General features: G+C 40.8%; 1 protein-coding gene across 4 annotated transcripts in view; it reads right to left on the minus strand.

The window, feature by feature from the left end:
• Positions 1-17,818, minus strand: part of UTRN (utrophin) — a 356,936-nt gene that overhangs the window by 273,425 nt on the left and 65,693 nt on the right. For all 4 annotated transcript variants that reach the window (XM_017737228.1, XM_017737227.1, XM_017737229.1 and 1 more), the window contains exons 3-11: positions 11,743-11,835; positions 10,256-10,333; positions 8,421-8,513; positions 7,386-7,558; positions 3,927-4,042; positions 2,707-2,870; positions 1,916-2,119; positions 779-960; positions 7-76 (exon numbers count right to left, since the gene is read on the minus strand). In XM_017737228.1, the coding sequence (XP_017592717.1) occupies positions 7-76; positions 779-960; positions 1,916-2,119; positions 2,707-2,870; positions 3,927-4,042; positions 7,386-7,558; positions 8,421-8,513; positions 10,256-10,333; positions 11,743-11,835 (1,173 nt within the window). The remainder of the gene's footprint in view (positions 1-6; positions 77-778; positions 961-1,915; positions 2,120-2,706; positions 2,871-3,926; positions 4,043-7,385; positions 7,559-8,420; positions 8,514-10,255; positions 10,334-11,742; positions 11,836-17,818) is intronic.

Consider the following 17,818-nt stretch of genomic DNA (forward strand, 5'->3'; position numbering starts at 1 on the left):
CTCTTCCGTGACTGCCAGCCAGTCAGCCAGCTGCTGCAACTGCTGCTTCTGGAGCTCCATCAGCACGTCATGCAGGCTGCAGGGGGAAGCACAGAGTTACTTCAGATACAGGTTTCCCAAGGAAAGGAACTAAATTCTAGTTCATATAGGCAAGAAGCAAGGCCATACATACATAGTTATGTATCATCAAATAAAATTTTCACCATTAAGCTAAGGAACACAGATAAGTATCCTTGTTTCTTTCTCAATAAAAAATGTTCATGAATTATGCAATTTACATCAGGGATTGTTTCTTCCAATGGGGGTTTGCTGGTACTAAAGGCTGAGAGTTGCAAAAAAATGCAGTTTCCTCCCTTGATGTGCAGCTCTTACCCTGCTAACCCACATATAGAAAAAAATTATTCTAAAATATTTTTAGTTGTGTAAATACCCATAGATATCCACATCCACTGTATTGAGAAACTTAAATGTGTTTCTAATATTGTTTCAGTAGTTTATGTGCATACTGCATTTAAATACCATGTATTTAGTCTGGCACAGCTACATAATTCACAAACTACTTCACATAATGACCAAACTCCCCGCCCCCCCCATCAGTTATACTCATTCCTTTTGTTTCACCTTAGAAAGTATGAAGGTGGATTTTGTGTCACAAACTGCAATGTTAATTCTAAAAAAAAAAGCCTTACCAATGGATGCAAACCAAATTCTCCAAAACACAGCAAGCACCAGAGGTCAGTCCTGAACCTCTAGAAGAGGTTATGTACCATGAACTCACCGGGACTGCCTGTCCATGCTCTCCACCCTGAGTTCCTCCCAGCGGGAGTTCAGCAGCAGCATTTGCTCCTGGATCTCAAACTCTTCTTCGGGTGACAGATTTCCCTGGGCCACCAGTTGGTTTCCAGCCTGCAGAACATTGCCCACACTGCTCTGGTGTGCAGTCAGTTCCATCATAAAACCCTGGAAATAGTACAAGCAGATATCACTGTGAGGTCCTATCAGAGCTTATAACTTGGTAAATATCCTAAAAAATTATTATGTTTGAAACAGTGCTGTAGAATGAGCTGGCACCATCAAATTCATGAAGATGGCAGACCTGTTCCTTTCCTTGACACTAGATTTTCCATGCACTAGAAAAATTCTGGATTCAATAAATCAGAAAAAAAAGCTGACCGCCTCAATGAAAGATCTGTTTGGGAGAAGACAGCCTTCTTCCCTCAACCAAGAATACGAAACTTACCTATGGCCGACAGAACATAAAACAAGATCTGAAATGTATTGTAGGAAAGCAATTAGAACCCTATGAGTTAGAAACACATATTTACTGTAAACCCAGAATACTTCTTCCTTTGCTTCATGGCTTTAAAACTGTAGCACAAGGAAAAAAGTCCTCATATTGACTATCATTCAAATTCTATATTCTATTTTATACAGTAAGCTGACAGGAGAAAACTAAAACATCTAACATGACAATAAACTTCTAGCAACATTAGGGCATTTGTTCAGATTTAGAACAAAGTCAAACCCAAATTTGGAAACATCAACATATATTTTTGAAACAAACTATCCTAATCATCGCAGAATAAATTGCCATGATTATCAATTTCAGCATTACCCTCATTTAGCAGCAAGTGGCATAAGGCTGACCAGGCTTTTTAGTAATTGGCACCAGGGAGGTACGACAGCCTGGATCAGACTGCCTTTGTATTATGCACACCAGTAAGCCAGCCACCAAAGGCAGATTTTAACAAAATACATTAAGGTTTCAAAGCGTGCTCCGCTCTAGGTTCTTCTAAAAAGGTTGATTTTGCCTTGAATAAAGACTAGGAAATGGAAGTTGTGCAGCTTATTTACACACACACTCACACACAAAAGAAGCCAAACCACAACAAAAGAATTTTCAAGAGAAGCTTACTTCATGGGTGGAAAATTGTTCTTTGACTTCCTCAACATCACCAGATATTTCCTCCTGTTCCCGAAATGCATCCTCAGCTGACAGCAACCATGTAAGGACTTCTTCCAGAGCAACTTGGTAGCTATCCAAGTCCATATCCACCTCTGTCACTGTGCTGGGAGTCTCTGCTCTAGAACTGTCCCGGTCTTCTTCAAGTGCTACAGTCTAGGCAGCCAAGAGGAAAGAGATGTCTTAGAAGTGTACAGAAGATGCCCTCCCAAATGGTATTAAAAACAGAACAACTAAGATCTCTTTTAATCTTTCATAAAATGTTAAAAGTAATCATTGGATACATTTTAATGAGAAGGTCAAAGTCAAAATGAAAGTTCATTAGTAAAGAAACTGGATAGAAAATACAACTTTAATCTTCCTCTTTCAACAGTGAATCTCAAAACCAACTCAAACCTCATGACTAACACTGACCACCACAAGTTCCATGGCAAATTCAGTTAAAGATTCTGGACCACCCTCTTCAGCTGATCAAGACATATGAGACAAAGAATAATAATAAAAAAAAAGCAGCATAACACAAATGGAACTTATACCTCAATACACAGGATTTTGTACATGTATCAGAAAAAAGGAAGACAGAAAAACTGAAGTTAATGACAAAGAAGATGCTATGATTTTTCATATTTTCCCACCTGTGTTGCTCAAGACAGAAGGCAGGTTCCAGAGATAACTGACAAACATGAAGATTAGCTAAAATTACACATCAAAAAAAGAAAGGCTGACTTTGATGACAGACACACCTGCTGCATGCTGAATTTTTCAACCTCACACTCCTGCTTGTATCTCCTCGGAAGAGTTTCCACCTCCCGAATGTCTTCCATTGTGACTTGCTTAGGAAGGACCTCAAACAAAGAGGTTAAATACATAATAATGGACTTTTTGTCTGGAAGCTGTACAGCAACATCTGCATCAAAAAGATAAAACATGGGGAAAAATAAATGAAGACAATTTTTTAAATCATTACCTAGAACACAGGTAACAATTCACATATTGTACAAATCACAGATTCTCCTGTTAACTTTCGTAAGTTTTTAACTTAGAGACCAGGTCTGACATACTTTAAAAGTAGCATGAAGGAAGAAAAAAATATGAAAAAAAAAAACTTTTCTACATTTGGAAGTGAATTCACATTAAAAGTCTTGATCTTTTTGATCAAGAACTCAGACATGAAGTTACTAAGGAATAAAATCTGTTTGGGGAAAATCGTTCTGAAGCATCTCCCAAGCAGAAATGTAGTTCAAGGACAACATCCTACATAAACAAACATTTCCACTTAGGGTCTATCCCACTTCCCATTGTTAGTCAGATAGTTTTCTTATTTTCCGCATTGGAAAGAGTTTCACTGAGCCAGGTTCACTTCTCTTGGGTTATGAGCAGTACCCATTCAGTTAATACTTTTTTTTTCCACAAGAAAATGGTGCTTGAAGTTTGATATCTTGTCTTACAGAATGAATCTTTGGAGGCTCACTTCAAAGCAGAGCTATAACAGCTCAGTATTTTTAAAAGGAGCCATAAAGGTTTCCTGGTAGGCATTCCTAGGCAGTATGCACTCACAGCACTGGCAGCTACTGCTACTCAGCGTGCATGTAAAAAATAATCAATTATGAGCTCTTAAACCATCCCATTCTACAGAATGCTCTACTACACCTCAAAAGCACACACGCTTGCAGCATAACTCCTGCCTAAAAGGAAATAAAGCCAGCACACCAACTTCACCTCTCAGACAGTTTCTGGATGGAAAGTCAACCCAAACCTTAATATTCAAAACACCAAAGCCTACACATGTGCATATTCTTCCCCTACAAATGGCATTATTTTAAATACAAATTTAAAGGTTTGAAATAAAATAGCACTGCACAAAGGTGATGGAATTTTTATCCATACTTAGTATCACTAGAAGAAATTTCTTTCAAGAGAGCTCAAAACAAACTTCTTGTCAAGTAAAATAACTATATCCCACCTTCAGGATCCAACAGTTTCTCAATTCCTAAGTGGTTCTTGGCTATGTTGAAAGCATTTTCCAGTCTCTCAACCGGGGACATCTTTGTAACTTTATCCCAGCTGAACAGCTCAGGTCTAAAAGTAAAAGCAAAACAAGGAAGAAAGCAAATTTTATCCAAAAGAAAATTCCATACCTTGCAGAACATCAGGTTATTCACATGATGGTAGCTACCCAAGTAATATAATCATACACATATATACCAAATACCAACATAAGTGCATATACACAAATGTAAAAAAAAAAGAATGTATTTGTAGTTATTAGTGAGAATCTGACAATCAAATTAATTGACTGCATGCCCACAGCAACATCCACCTTCCATTCTGTGTCCTAAACAAAGTCATTAACTGCAACAGGAGATCAAATACCACTAGCAAGAACATATAAGCTTTGTTTAAAATTTATCCCTGGACCAGTCCTCCTCAACGGTTTCTTTCACAGCATTACTGTTACTACACATGTTCTGTATCAGGCACACAAGAGTCACTCCGTTCCTGGAAAACATCGTTCCAAACTTGTGATGTGGCTCAGTGACCACCCCAGACCACCACAGCCAGGAGGAACAGTGGTCTCCACCCCACTCACTTACCCTTCCCCGTGGTCTTTTCCCCCAATAACAAAAACCAGCCTAGAAGAAAACACCCCATCACAAGCGCTCATGAGTCACAATGCAAATCAGGCCAAGAAGCTGATCAATTTGCAGTGTCAGCAGCTTTCATCTAAAATCAGTGTTAACCCAAGGACACCTCCAGTCCAGCTGTGCACCCAAAACACACTGGTGGGTCTCAAGGGGAAAGAGCAGAGCACACAACAGGAAGCAGAGGGAGCAAACAGGGCCCATTCCTAGCGGTACCTACACCCATGGGGCATGACCAGCCAAATGCTGCAGCAGCACAGCTGCAGAGCCATTAAAACACCTTCCATCCTCTTGCAATAGTGGCTTCTCATCAAAACACTGCTATCGATTCTGTACTTTATAGAACTTGGGGAGGAAGAGATGGGCTTGCCTTTAATTCTTTTAATATTTGATTCAGTTGTAAATTGACCTAAGAGTATCCTTTATCATCTGTCGAGTCATTACATTTGTGAAACAGGAAGGCCATAAGCCAACAGTCTGAGAAGCAAAAAGCCAGAAGAAAGCAGGAAGAGCAGGAACAAAGATATACATAGAAACTTGTGGAATATTGTACATCCACGCAAAAGCAACAAGAGTAACCACAGATTCCTGTAAATCTTTAGTAGACACTCTGAGTTTGAAAACAAAAGTTTCAATAAATCGCAACTAGGTACTCACCTATGAGTGAGAAAATCAAACCAAAAAGCAGAATTAATTCAAAGAGGAACTAAGCTAATATTAGAAAATGAGAGAGACCAGTACAGTAAAATGCTAATAAAATTACATGAGGTAATAGGTTACTTACATGCAGCAGGTGTTACAGAGTTATGAGATATCATAGCCAAGAGGTAGTACAACTAACAATTGTTGATAGACACAAAGAGAAAAGAAAGATATTAAATCTCTTAATGGAATCCATGAAGATTCTCCTCTTTTAAGTGTCATATTAAACTAAAATAAAAAAGCAGTACTGAAAAATGCCCCTTAGGTAGGAAAGCACTACTGTCTGGGTAAGCTAAATAGCTTTGTTGTCCTATCACTCCTGCAACCTGCCCCAATCTCCTTGGCTCCTTGCAAGTGCTTGTAAAGTCTCTACTTCAAAGCTGAAAAGAGAAGCCCAGCTCAAGATTTCTCAAAAGTGTGGGGAAAATGGTGCTTCTCTGACTAAAGAACTTGTGCCCAGGGACAACAAAGCTGAATTCTGACATGCCAGCAGCTGTCAGGCTCCAAGGAATAGGGAATAAAAGGCTCAGACCCAGATTTTAGGAAGCCACAGGAAAGCAAAGTTATTCAGTCAAAGCTTTCAGCTGAGGCTTTTGCTACTTAACAGTGCTCTGGAAAGGGCAGAGCTCACAGACTTCAGGTCCTGCAAAGCCTAAGCACATAATCATAACAAAATAAGGACAACAAACAGCTTAAAACTAATTTTGCTGCTTCTCTCAGGTCACCTAGGTTTCATTTGTCTCAAGCTGGCACACTCTCCATCAAAAATTTCACACATTCAGCAGCAGAGCAAGGCCACTACAGGCAGTGGTGCTGGTAGGAAAATCACCACTACTGCTCACACCATCCAGGGAAGGGACTTAGTAATACTTACGATAAATTACAGTGAGACCTTTGCTAGTATTGCTCTGTCTTTGCATAACATTCTTTCCAAACTTGCAGAAGCCCTCAGTGCGGTGCAGGCCCTCCTTAGACACCTGTGTAGGCTGAACACAAGCCAGCTCTGGTCCACAAGACACAGAGGTATGTCAGGGCAGACCTGTCCTGAAGCCAGCGAGCCTGTGACAGAGCCTACTGCAGTTACCAGGCCCAATGGGCACACACTTAAGAGTGGGCTCAAAGTCAAGGTATGTTCTGCAAACACTTTGCATCTGCTGGGTGTAAACGTGAGTGTTTGTAAAGCATTTGTTGTATCAAATACCTAGTGGCCAGGAGGTCTGGTTAAATTCTAGAAATTATTATACTCTTTCCACATTTAAATGGTTATTTATGGGTAAGAACAGTCAGACCTTGCAAAGCAATGAGCTGACTTCATGTAAGAGACACTGGATTAGAATGGATTGCCTACTAGGTCTCAAAGAGGAGATTTTTTAAAACGAAGTAAAAAAAGGTATGCATCTTTAATAGAATCTGTAATGATGATTTAAACTACTGAAGAGTTCTTCAAAAATCAAAAAGAATAGAAAAGACTTGTGCAAAGAAGCTTTAACACTATTTCTTATAAAGTATAATGAACCAACTCTACAGGTACCTGAAATGTTCTATTATCCTTTGATATTCTACCCCACAGTTCTCCTGAAAGAGCTGCATACATTGTCTTCCAAGCAAGATATATTAAAAAACACTAGAAAAGCTACAGAGTCTCTCATTCCTTCATTTTGAAGCTTCTTTACCCTCTTATCAAAATTATATGGCAATATCCAATGGAAGAAATGTTTCTATTTGCAGAGGAGGGCAGGCAGAAGGAAGGAAGCACAGGTGAAGGAGACTGTCAACTCCCCCTTCCCCCACAGAGACCCTTTCAATATAGTCGCTGTAAAGTGCATAGCAAGTGGGATGTAAATCCACTCCAATTAGCAAGTGTTTGTGCATGTGCAGGAACTCAATGTTACACTCCAGCCTTATCGAGGCTCTGGCAATGTCCCACCACTGCTATTGTTGCCACAACAAAAGACAAACAAAAAACCTGGACAATGAATCACCAAAATAAGCTAGAAGCTGTCAAATGCTCAAGCATAAAGACACAGGAAAAAAGCTGTTTACTTCGCTAGGTCGAAGATAAGCTCTTTGCTACTTACTTGTGTCTGTGAATCACAGCGTTAAAGGCCAGTCCATCAGCCCAGCTTGTGGTGAAGTTCAAAACATTGACCTGACTGTAAGGTCTCGTGGACTGCCGAACCCAGCTCAGCAGTATCTTCTCACTGTTGGTCTGCTGCAAATCTGACATGATGTTCTTCATGACATCCTTTACCTGCAAGACAGCAACAAGTACACCTTACAGACATATGCCCATTTCCTCCTTACAAAACCAAATTACTTCACAAGTCATGAAGGGGTCTTCCCCATGAAAAGCTATGAATCAAACTCCAATTCCTCACATGAAATTTGGGAGCAGCAGTCTTCAGGCCATGTTTGCATTCTACCGATTACAAGAACCAGTGATGCTTCATGTAATAATGACACATTACTCTTACATTATGATCCTCCCACACTCCTTGGTGCTGTCTGTGCTAAGCATAGGAAACAATACTCCTCACTGCCTTGTGCTGTGCTTCCACCAGTAAACAAACTCTAAAAATACAGCTTGTATAGGCTTTCTGCAAGAAGAATATATCTGCTCCTCCAACAAAAGTAGTTTGTTGTTTGGGTACTAGTCATACACATCTACCAAAGTCCCTCCAAGCGAATTCAATGATCTTCCCAGATACTTGGATAAACCAGGAGCAATTCAATCTATGAGACTAACAAACCTATGGAGCAGCATGAAAGATGCAAGCCAAACACAGCTACCTAAACAGTAAAACACTACCTGCCTCAAGTCCTTGAGGAAGGAATAAAAATACAGTGCTTCAGCCCGAAAAGCCTCTCTGCAATTCACACCAGCAGGAACTAAACTGAGTGGCTGAGCACAACTGGGCATATACAAGAATACAGATCATGGGAGGCAGCCAATAGACTGAGAGCAGAAACCAAACACTGGCCTGCCTTTATTTACCAGCCCAAAATAGAAGCAGTGTTTTCTGCCACCAAAAGCCTGGAAAGGTTTGCAAAAATCCCAGCAGAACAATGTACATGATTCCTGGAAAGGAAGAGATCTCACAGCAGCCTCTCACCTGCCAGTGCAAGATAATGCTCCACAGCAGCCCCAGCGTCAGCTTGTGATTTCCATCAACAATGTCAGTTCCTCCAATATTCACCAACTCCACCTGGAAAGGTTGGATCAACTCTCTATTAAACACTGTTATCACAGCTTCAAGTCAGAACTCCACCCCACATCCCTGGCTGTTCAGCCAAGTATTACGAAGTGCTCTGAAGTAAATAGTTACAGAGAAAAGCAGACTTGACAGAGAACTGTTCATCTGAATTTGTCATGACAACTGCTTAAACAGCATGACAAAAGATGGCACCAAAGAAGATACTACACTGGAAGAGTTTTATTCTCTCCTCTAATATACAGGTGCATACCAGCAGTCAAAACTGAGCAACAGAAATGCAAGCAGGAAGGATCTGATAGGACAATAAAAGTTAAGCAAGTCTGCTCAACAATTTTTTTTTTTTTTAAATTTGATTGACAAATCAAAAAAGTAGAAATTCCTTACTGGGAACCACTAAAAGGTGGTTCCTTCCACTTAAAGGACAAAGTTCACAGGATCACTTGATCCCCTACACCCTAGGTTGGTCTGATTCTTGCAATATATATTTAAACACTTCTATAAATTATTTCACAAGTTATGAATATTGCACAGCCCACAAACTCTCAAGCAACAGAATGCAACTGCCTTTTCCCTCCATCGTAACACACAACACACTTTCTAATGAAGCTAAGCAGTAGGCATAAATCAAGTACATGACCTTAACAACCCTCAGCTAACTAAGACCATCTGTTTACTTCCAGAAACCCAGATCCTGTCAGCTTAAGGAAGAAATAATTATTTATTGCAATTCAGTATTGTTTCATTTATTGTTATAGTACAATAAATCAATTTCAAGCTGAAGAAAACTCATTATTTATCCTTTAAAAAGTTAATCAATATTTACAGTACCTCAAAGAGCAAAAACAAACAACCCACTGCTAGCTTTGTCTGCTTCCAAGAAATATGACACTAGTCCACCAACACAGAGGGGAAATTGCAGTATAATACAGCATGTTGGTATCACTGTCAATCAGCAGTTTATATAAATATGCCCATGCCTTCTTGTATTTGATGTATTTTATTGCCAAAATGTTCTTATGAAGTTATTTTAGTGACCTGACATTCACAAATAGAAATTCTAAGTATAGAGAGCACACTTATCAGGAATTGCTCTTCAAAAAAGGAAGAAAAACTAGAATCACTTTACTATAGCACTATAGTCACTATAGTTGTCTTCCAGGCAGTAAAACAAGCATTAAACCAAATTATTATTATTTTAATTTTTCTTAAAGGAGGATTTTATTTTGTTTGCTTGTTTGTTCTTTTGATCAGTTACCAAAGCTGCAAATCAGAAACACTACACGTTTGACACAGAGCTGATAGGTCAATGAAAAGACCCTCCTCAAAACTGAGAGCAGGACACAAAAAACAGATCCATGAAACCTGCCATCCCCTTACAGATTTCTGCACAACTTATGTAGCATTACTGGAAATTATTTTTTCATCCTGCTGTGTTCATCAGCTATGCAATTGCAAAGTTTCAAGGCACCATTTTCTTGGGAGCAGCACACATCTCAACAAACCACAGTTCTGCAGTTAGTGACTTAATACCATTATTAAGTTGGCATTTTAAGATCTCACAAAATTGCTGGACACTGAAATTCTATATCAGGTAAGAAACTATGATCAGTTTACCTGTCTCAATGAAGTCTCATTTTAGGTACAAAAAATCTTTATTCTCTGCATTCTGAACTCATTTACACACAACAGTAAACTAAAAAATCTCTCAAAAAGTTGTGGAAAAACATGCTCACATTGTTCTGATGCAAGACTTGTAGTACTCGGTTGACATTATTTAAGGCATGTACTCGTGTGGAACCTCGTTCTTTAGGCTGAAAATAAAAAATTACAATCTGTTCAACAACAGAATTAATGGACATACCAAGCAAAACTAGAGAAAAGTTCTCCAGATCTTAACTTTTTTTTTCTTTTAGTAGTAGTAAGAAAAACCAAACAAGATCATCCACAACAATTTCAAAACGAAAACTGGTCAGAACAATATTCCCCAATTCAAGGCACAGGACAGGCTTGGATTCAAAATGTGTTTCAGCTCATCTTCAGCAAGTTCAAAACTTTTATTCCTAGCATCTACAGAATTATAAACTGGCAATGCAAAAGCAAAGAAAGAGCTCCTGGGGAAAATCTGAGGCTTTTGAACATTTGCCAGAGTAGTTGAAATTTTTTGGCTCCTAAGAGAGAACAAGCAGCAATTTGTTTTTCTGGCACCAAAAGCCTGCTAAACCTTTGCATATTGGGAAGAAGTTACACTTCCTGACTTTCCCTTCCTTTTAACATCAGGGGGAATAATAAAAAAAAAACCACCAAAAAAAAGCCCTCCAACTCTTGACAATACCTGCCACTCCATTTGCTTTTAATCACCATAATTTCATTCCTGTGGCAGAAAGTGATCATACTGCAAGAGCATGGAGCTGAACTTGCAACACAGTAAGCAACTTAGAAACAAAAAAAACTCCTATTGTCTTCAGCACACTTCAAAACACACCACAAATTATTAAATATATGAGTAAAATACATCTGCTTAAAAAACAAGGTAAGCTTGTAACATGAAATTTTATATGACTGAAGATTCCTCATAAGGTCCATAAAGAAATTTGGGACTTATTATAATAAGTGAAATCAAGAAATTAATCCCAAGTAATGGCACAGGTTTCACCATATCTCATGCATCTTTCTGAAGAGCCATCATTGTTAGCAGGGGAAGACTTTTCAGCCACACACACTTTCCCATACACAATTTGAGCATTTTTCAACATTTTCCTGTCTGTAGATGACAAAATTTTTCAATGGAGATGCAGATTTTTACCTATTAGCTGTTGTCTTTTTACTTTCTTTTTTTTCTTTAAGGGATCTTTCACAGGCTTACTAGAAGCCCACAGGGATCCAGCTGAAGACAGGTATACCTGATCATCCAGAAACAGACCTTTAAAAGATCTCTATTACACTATATGAATAACACCACTGGTTTTACATGCTTTGCTAGACAGCGTGTAAACTCTCAAGAGAGGGTTACACAGTTAACCTTCAGCCTGACCCTGTAGCTCATGAGTAGAGTTCATGGGAATTTCACTGGAACCGCAGAGAGCAAGGACACATTACAAGCAAAACAGGGTATTAAATAAATTAAAATTTTAAAAAATCACATGCCTCAGTTTGTGTTTTGTTTATTCATTCATTTGGGTTTTTCTAATAAATGGAAATATGGCTCAGATGTTTCCCTTACCAGAGGTTTCCCCGTCAGACCCTCCAAAAGGTCCAAAAGCTTCCTTCCATCTTTCAGATCTGTGAACATGTCCTTAACTGGGGCCTTCCCACTCTGCAGAAGAAACAAAAGCAGTAATAAAAACAGTGTTTAAGCAGAACTTCCCTGAAAATAGATACTTCTTCCTCTGTATCTTTTAATTTATTCTTATTTGGCACTGTAAGTAGTAAATGAAAGCTAGGGGACTGCTGCAGTGATCAAGGAGGAACCCTTCCCTTTTTAAGTGGTTTTTTCTTTCCTCCCCATTGCTGTGGTTCTGTGCATCAGCAGTCTTGTATTAAGGAACCAAATCAGTGCATCCTGGCTCAGATTAGGGTGGATGCATTAACACGCAAAGAAAGAAAACTTGGCACGTTTGAGGAATCATTTGAGAAGGAATGCTTTGGTTTAGCTGTGTCTAAAGGAAGACGAAACTGAGGTTTTTCAGAAAGAAGCTACTGGGACAAGTTCTCTGACATTTAAAAGAAAGACAAAAAATTACTTGGAATTGAGCCCTGTGTAAGAAGATGCCACTGTTCTACACAGACCAGCAGATCAAAAGGTATCATATTTATTTAAACAAATTAATCACTTTCTCTTCCATGGAAAAGAAGCATAATGTGAAACTCAGAGCTACTCTAAATAATAAATTTCTGATTTTTGCTTTCTTTGGGAGTGGAGGGACTCTGTACAAGAATTGTGATAGACAAGAGCAGAAACATGCTAACCTTTTTCACGTTTCCTTTTTATCTGATCTCTTCTTGGACCATAAGAAAGTTATTGTGGGACAGCTCTACAGGGCAGGGGGAGAAGACACAGCCAGTAAGTGCATTTTCTTTGTACTACTCACCTGATGTCTGCCGAGAAATCAATTAAACTACTGCTTTCAGTGTCCCTTTCAAGTGCAAATTTGAGAAGAAAAATATTTTCTAAGTATCACAAAAAGCTCCAATATTGCTTTTTTCTATCACCTTGACTTTTTAACATTGCTCTTCAGAAAGAAGGCTGTCAAAGACCTGCCTTACATGACATGAACTAGCTGACACAGATCTCTTCTGCCTTCACTTATCTCTTCCTGCCCTACAGCTGCTGGTAATTGCCAAATACTGGCTAACAAATCAGAAAAAGAGAACTGAACAGCTCAGTGAACCCTGTTTTTGGCAAATGTGTGGTTTTCCACAAAATCCATACAGATTTTTCTTAAGTGTCCAATTTAGTTAGATTTGATACTACTAAAACTACCAACAACACAAAAAAGTCAGAGTTGAACAGCTGCCAAGCCATATTTTATTTTCCTGTACAAAAATGTAACTAAATGTAACTCCATTTCAATCAGCTAAACAGTGGTAAGTATGATCTTCCTCTCAGAGCATGCACTTTTCACAGATGATTCAGATGCTTCACAGCTGCATAGCAACTTATGCTGGGGCATACAAGGGGACAACTGGCTGGAGAGATGAGGGGGAGAGCAGTGGCTATTGTCTGCCTGGACTTCAGCCAATCTTTTGACACTATCTCCCATCATATCCACATAGGCAAACTTAGGCATGTGAACCAGACAAGTGAAAGGTGAGGTGGATTGAGAACTGGCTGAATGGCAAATCCCAGAGGGTCATTATCATTTGCACAGGGTCTAGTTGGAGGCCTGTCAGTTGTGGAGTCCCTGAAGGTTCAATATTGGACCCAGTATTGTTTAACTTCTTCATCAATGACTTGGTTGAAGGGACAAATGCTTCCTCAGCATGTTCACTGACAACACAAAGCTGGGAGGAATGGCCAATACCCCAGAGGGCAGCCCTTCAGAGGGACCTCAGCCTGGAGAGATGGGCAGAGGGGAACTACATGAAATTCAACAAAGATAAGTGCAGGGTCCTGAACCTGGGGACAGGTACATGGCTTGGGCTGATCTGCTGGGAAGCAGCTCTGTGGAGAAGGACCTGGGAGTCTGTCTGGGTTATGGACAAGAAGCTGTCCATAAGCCAGCAGTGCCCTTGTGGCTAAGGAGGCCAAAGGTATCCTGGAAGAGCACTGCCAGGATATCAAGGGAGGTGATCCTGTCCCTCTACTCATCCCTAGTGAGGCCACATCTCATTAGGTGTGTGTGTGAGACTCACGAGTGCTGCGTCCAGTTCTGGGCATCCCAGTACCAGAGAGATGTGGAGTTCCTGGAGTAGCTCCAGCAAAGGGTGACAAAGTTGATCAAGGAACTGGACCATCTCCTACAAGGAAAGCCTCAGGGAGCTGGGCCTGTTCAGCCTCTAGAAGAGACAACTGAAACATGATCAGTGTCTATAGGTATCTGAAGGGAAGATCCCAAGGGGATGGAGCCAAGCTCTTCTCAATGGAGCAACAGGACAAGAGGCAACAGGCAGAAACTGACAGAAGTTTCACCAGAACATAAGGAACACCTTTCCTGTGCAGATGACTGCACAACGAAACAGATTATCCAGAGAGGTTGTGGAGTTTCCCTCACTAGAGATATTAAAAAAACATCTGGGTGCAATCCTGAGTAACATGCTCTAGGGCTTCCTGCTTGAGCTAGGAGGCTGGACTAGATGATCTCCAGTGGTCCCTTCCAACCTTAACCATTCTGTGATTCTAATGAGTCAGAGAAGAGGGTAACAGAAATGTAGATGCAGAGAAGTCTTTCTACAGTTTATGGTGTAATACACGAGAAGATGAGTCACAGTGCAATTAACCCAGATGCCAGTAAAATTTAGTTCACATTTGGTTTGCATCACCACATTGAAGACAGTAAAAGCAGGTTGCTAAGGGCACAAGGAAACTGTTCATATGACCAGAAAAGCAGGCAGTAGGAGCTAACAGAGGTCTCTGGATGCAGTAATATTCAAACACTCATTTTGGAAGCAAAAAACAAAAAACCAACCAAACAACCAACTAAACTTGTTAGTCATTGAAGAGAGGGGGAGAATCATCTCCGCTGACCTGCTAGCCACACTTTTTTTTTTTATGAAGCCCAGGATATGGTTGCCTTTCTGGGTTGAAACACACATTGCTGTCTCATGTCCAGTTTTTCATCCACCAGTATCCCCAAGTCCTTCTCCCTGTGGAGAAGGCTGCTCTTAATCTACTAATCTCCCAGTCTGTACAGATTGGGGAATGCCATGATGCAGGTGGAGGCCAGGACCATGTACTTGGCCTTGCTGAACGTCCCGAGATTCACATGGGCCCACCACTCTAGCCTGATGTCTTTCTGGATGATGTCCATTCCCACTTGCAAATCAATGGCACTTGCTCAGCATGGCGTCATCCGCAAACTTGCTGAGGGCATACTCAAACCCACTGCATGTCACTGGTGATATTGACCCCTACAGATGACATTATGGACCCCTGAGGGACAGCACTTGTTTCTGATCTCCATTTGGACATTGAGCAGTTGACTGCAAATTTTTGGATGCAGCTGCCTAGGCAATTCCTCATTCATCTAACAGTCCATTCATCAAACCCCTATCATCTCTCCAATTTAGTGACAAATGATGCTGTGGGAGACACTGTCAAAGGCCCTACAGAAAGAAGGCCTTTTTATATAATTATAATTAACTGTATAATTATAATCAGAACAACACACACGTATAACACCAAAACTGAGAATGTTATAGCCATATATCCTCAATGAATTTGTTGCCTTATGTCCAGAAGTTAAAAAGGATTTGGATCTACTGAAAAAGCAGAAAGATACATCATTTTATACAGTGCAACAAAGGTATTGAGAGCATACAGCCTTCTTTCTTTGCTTCCATCCCCTCACTTCACATGCATGAAAATAAGCTGAATGACTTCCTGCTTTCAGTCGTTCATTTCAACATGTCATGGTATGTTCCAGCCCCACGCAATGCACCCTGTTGTGATGGTGGAAATAATTCAGATCTGCTTTCTCAGGAGAATGATTTTTCCATTTCACTGGCCATCAGAGCACCATGTTTTGCTGTCTGTTTAAAAAGTCAGCAGAAGAGTATTAAATTATTTCTTCAACTAAGCTACTCATTCCTGGTTTGTAAAAGTATATACAAAGTATATACAAAGCAACATACAAAGCCTCTGTACTTAGTAAAGTCTAGTATATGCTCTCTGAGGGAAAGAAGTCAGCTCACAGGCCGTATTTCCCCACATGCAAGGTGACTCAAGTTTGCTAAGAAAAGGTTGCAGCACCCACCCCACCAAGCCCATCACCACAGAAGCACACCCACCAGGAAAGCTGAAAACCTGCTTCTCCAGCATCCCATGCCCACCTGAATCACATGCAGACATCTGGTGACAGCTGCCACCCAGACAGCCTCAGCTATCCCATCAGGGCACAAAGCCAGCCCTGATAGTCAGTTGATGTCCCAATGGAGCAGAGACTGCACAGGCACTGCATCCTGCTCTGCTCACACTGCCTCCTCACACTCATGCATTTTCCTCACACCTGAACACACATTTCCATGCAGGATCTGCTATGTGAACCATACGGTCTGCAGTCAGAAACATCACTGCTCTGTCCTCCAGTGCAGCTGGATACTGGACTGCTTTCTTGGGACGCAGTTCAATAGCAACCCACTGTCCTTCAGGAAGTCTTCTACTTTCCTTATCCAGAGAGAACAGCTACAGATCCCAGCTTCTGACAGTCACATGACTAATGAAGTTTATTAAGCATGTAAGGGTGTAGGAAAATAATTTATTTAAATGGCAGCCCCAAGAGATAGTCCCATACATTTACCTCCCCAGAGAAGACAAAGAAAAGCTCTGGGGCAATGCTGACAAAGCAGCTATGCATGCCCTCCTGTGCCAGGCATGAGCCAGCCCAGAGCCAGGCCAGGCTGCTGCCATCACCCTCTCTTTGTGATAAAACCCACGTAGAGCCTCATCACCTTACAGGTAGGGCCCACCACAGAGCCTTCTGGGGCAGGCTGCTGGGGCAGTGCAAGGGCAATCTGGGAACTGCAATATATGGCCTCTAAGGCTGGGCCTGTGCTTCTAGTCCAGGGGCCAGGAGCACACTTGAACCCTGGCTCTGACGCAGCAGCCTGACTCCCAGGAGGGCACCTGTTCCATGCAGACTGCACTGGGGTGAAGCAGGCAGCCCTGAGACCAGCTGTGTGCTGGGGCAGTCTGGTGTGCTGCTGCAAGAACCTGGGCTCTGGGGGAGGACAGAAACTAAGGCATGGGGCTCTGTAGATTGCTTCCATTGCCATCCCTACCCACATCCATACTGCTCACTCCTAATACCCCAAAAATATTCTGGCCTTGTGAAAAATAAAGCCTGTACCCACAGATACACACAATCTGCAGTACGCAAAAAGCACATATATTTATCTCTCTAGAGTCTTCTCCGGCATACAGTATGCTAAAGCAATCTAAATTTCTCTTCTTCAGAACTGACATTTTACTTTCTAAATACTTAGACTACACAAGTACAAAGTAGTTCAGTCCTGTAAGGAGAAGCAGTCCATCACTGAGCAAAATGGATCAAGAAATTTAAGTATTTGTCTAATAAGAAAGGGTGACAGTGACAAACCACACCAAGCCTTTCACAAGGGCAAGTGGCTAGTCGCGGTTGTGTTGGTAAGCACTCAAAGAGCAGCTTACATTGTGCTAAGCACTGTACAAATACGAGGCAGATAATGGGTCCTTTCTCAAAGACAAAAGAGAGTCCAGTTTACACAACAGAGATAGTATAAACGACAGGCAGGGACACACTTCATACCAAAGAAGCTGTGCCGGTTCAGGGTGTAAAGCATTCACATCCCCCTCACCGAACACTTTCATCGGTTAACAGAAGGTAGTTTTTCTCAGCTTTGCTTATGTTTGCCACAAGAGCAGTAAAAACAAAGAAACAAAAAAAAAAAAAAAAATCTCTTCCCCTCTGCCCGTTCAAAAGGGCTTTGCCAGCAGAGCTGTACACAGTTACTGTAACAGACACAAGGGGGGTTTGACAGAACAGACAAAAGAACATAATTAATAGACTTAACTTAGAAAGAGGCAGTGTTGGTTCCCCAGTGCTTTAAATTAGCACTGATAGCAAGAAAGGGATTGATTCACTTAACAGGGCTGCTGTAAG

This window comes from Corvus brachyrhynchos, unplaced genomic scaffold (assembly GCF_000691975.1).
Source record: "Corvus brachyrhynchos isolate BGI_N302 unplaced genomic scaffold, ASM69197v1 scaffold6, whole genome shotgun sequence".
NCBI classification, from domain to species: Eukaryota; Metazoa; Chordata; class Aves; order Passeriformes; family Corvidae; genus Corvus; species Corvus brachyrhynchos.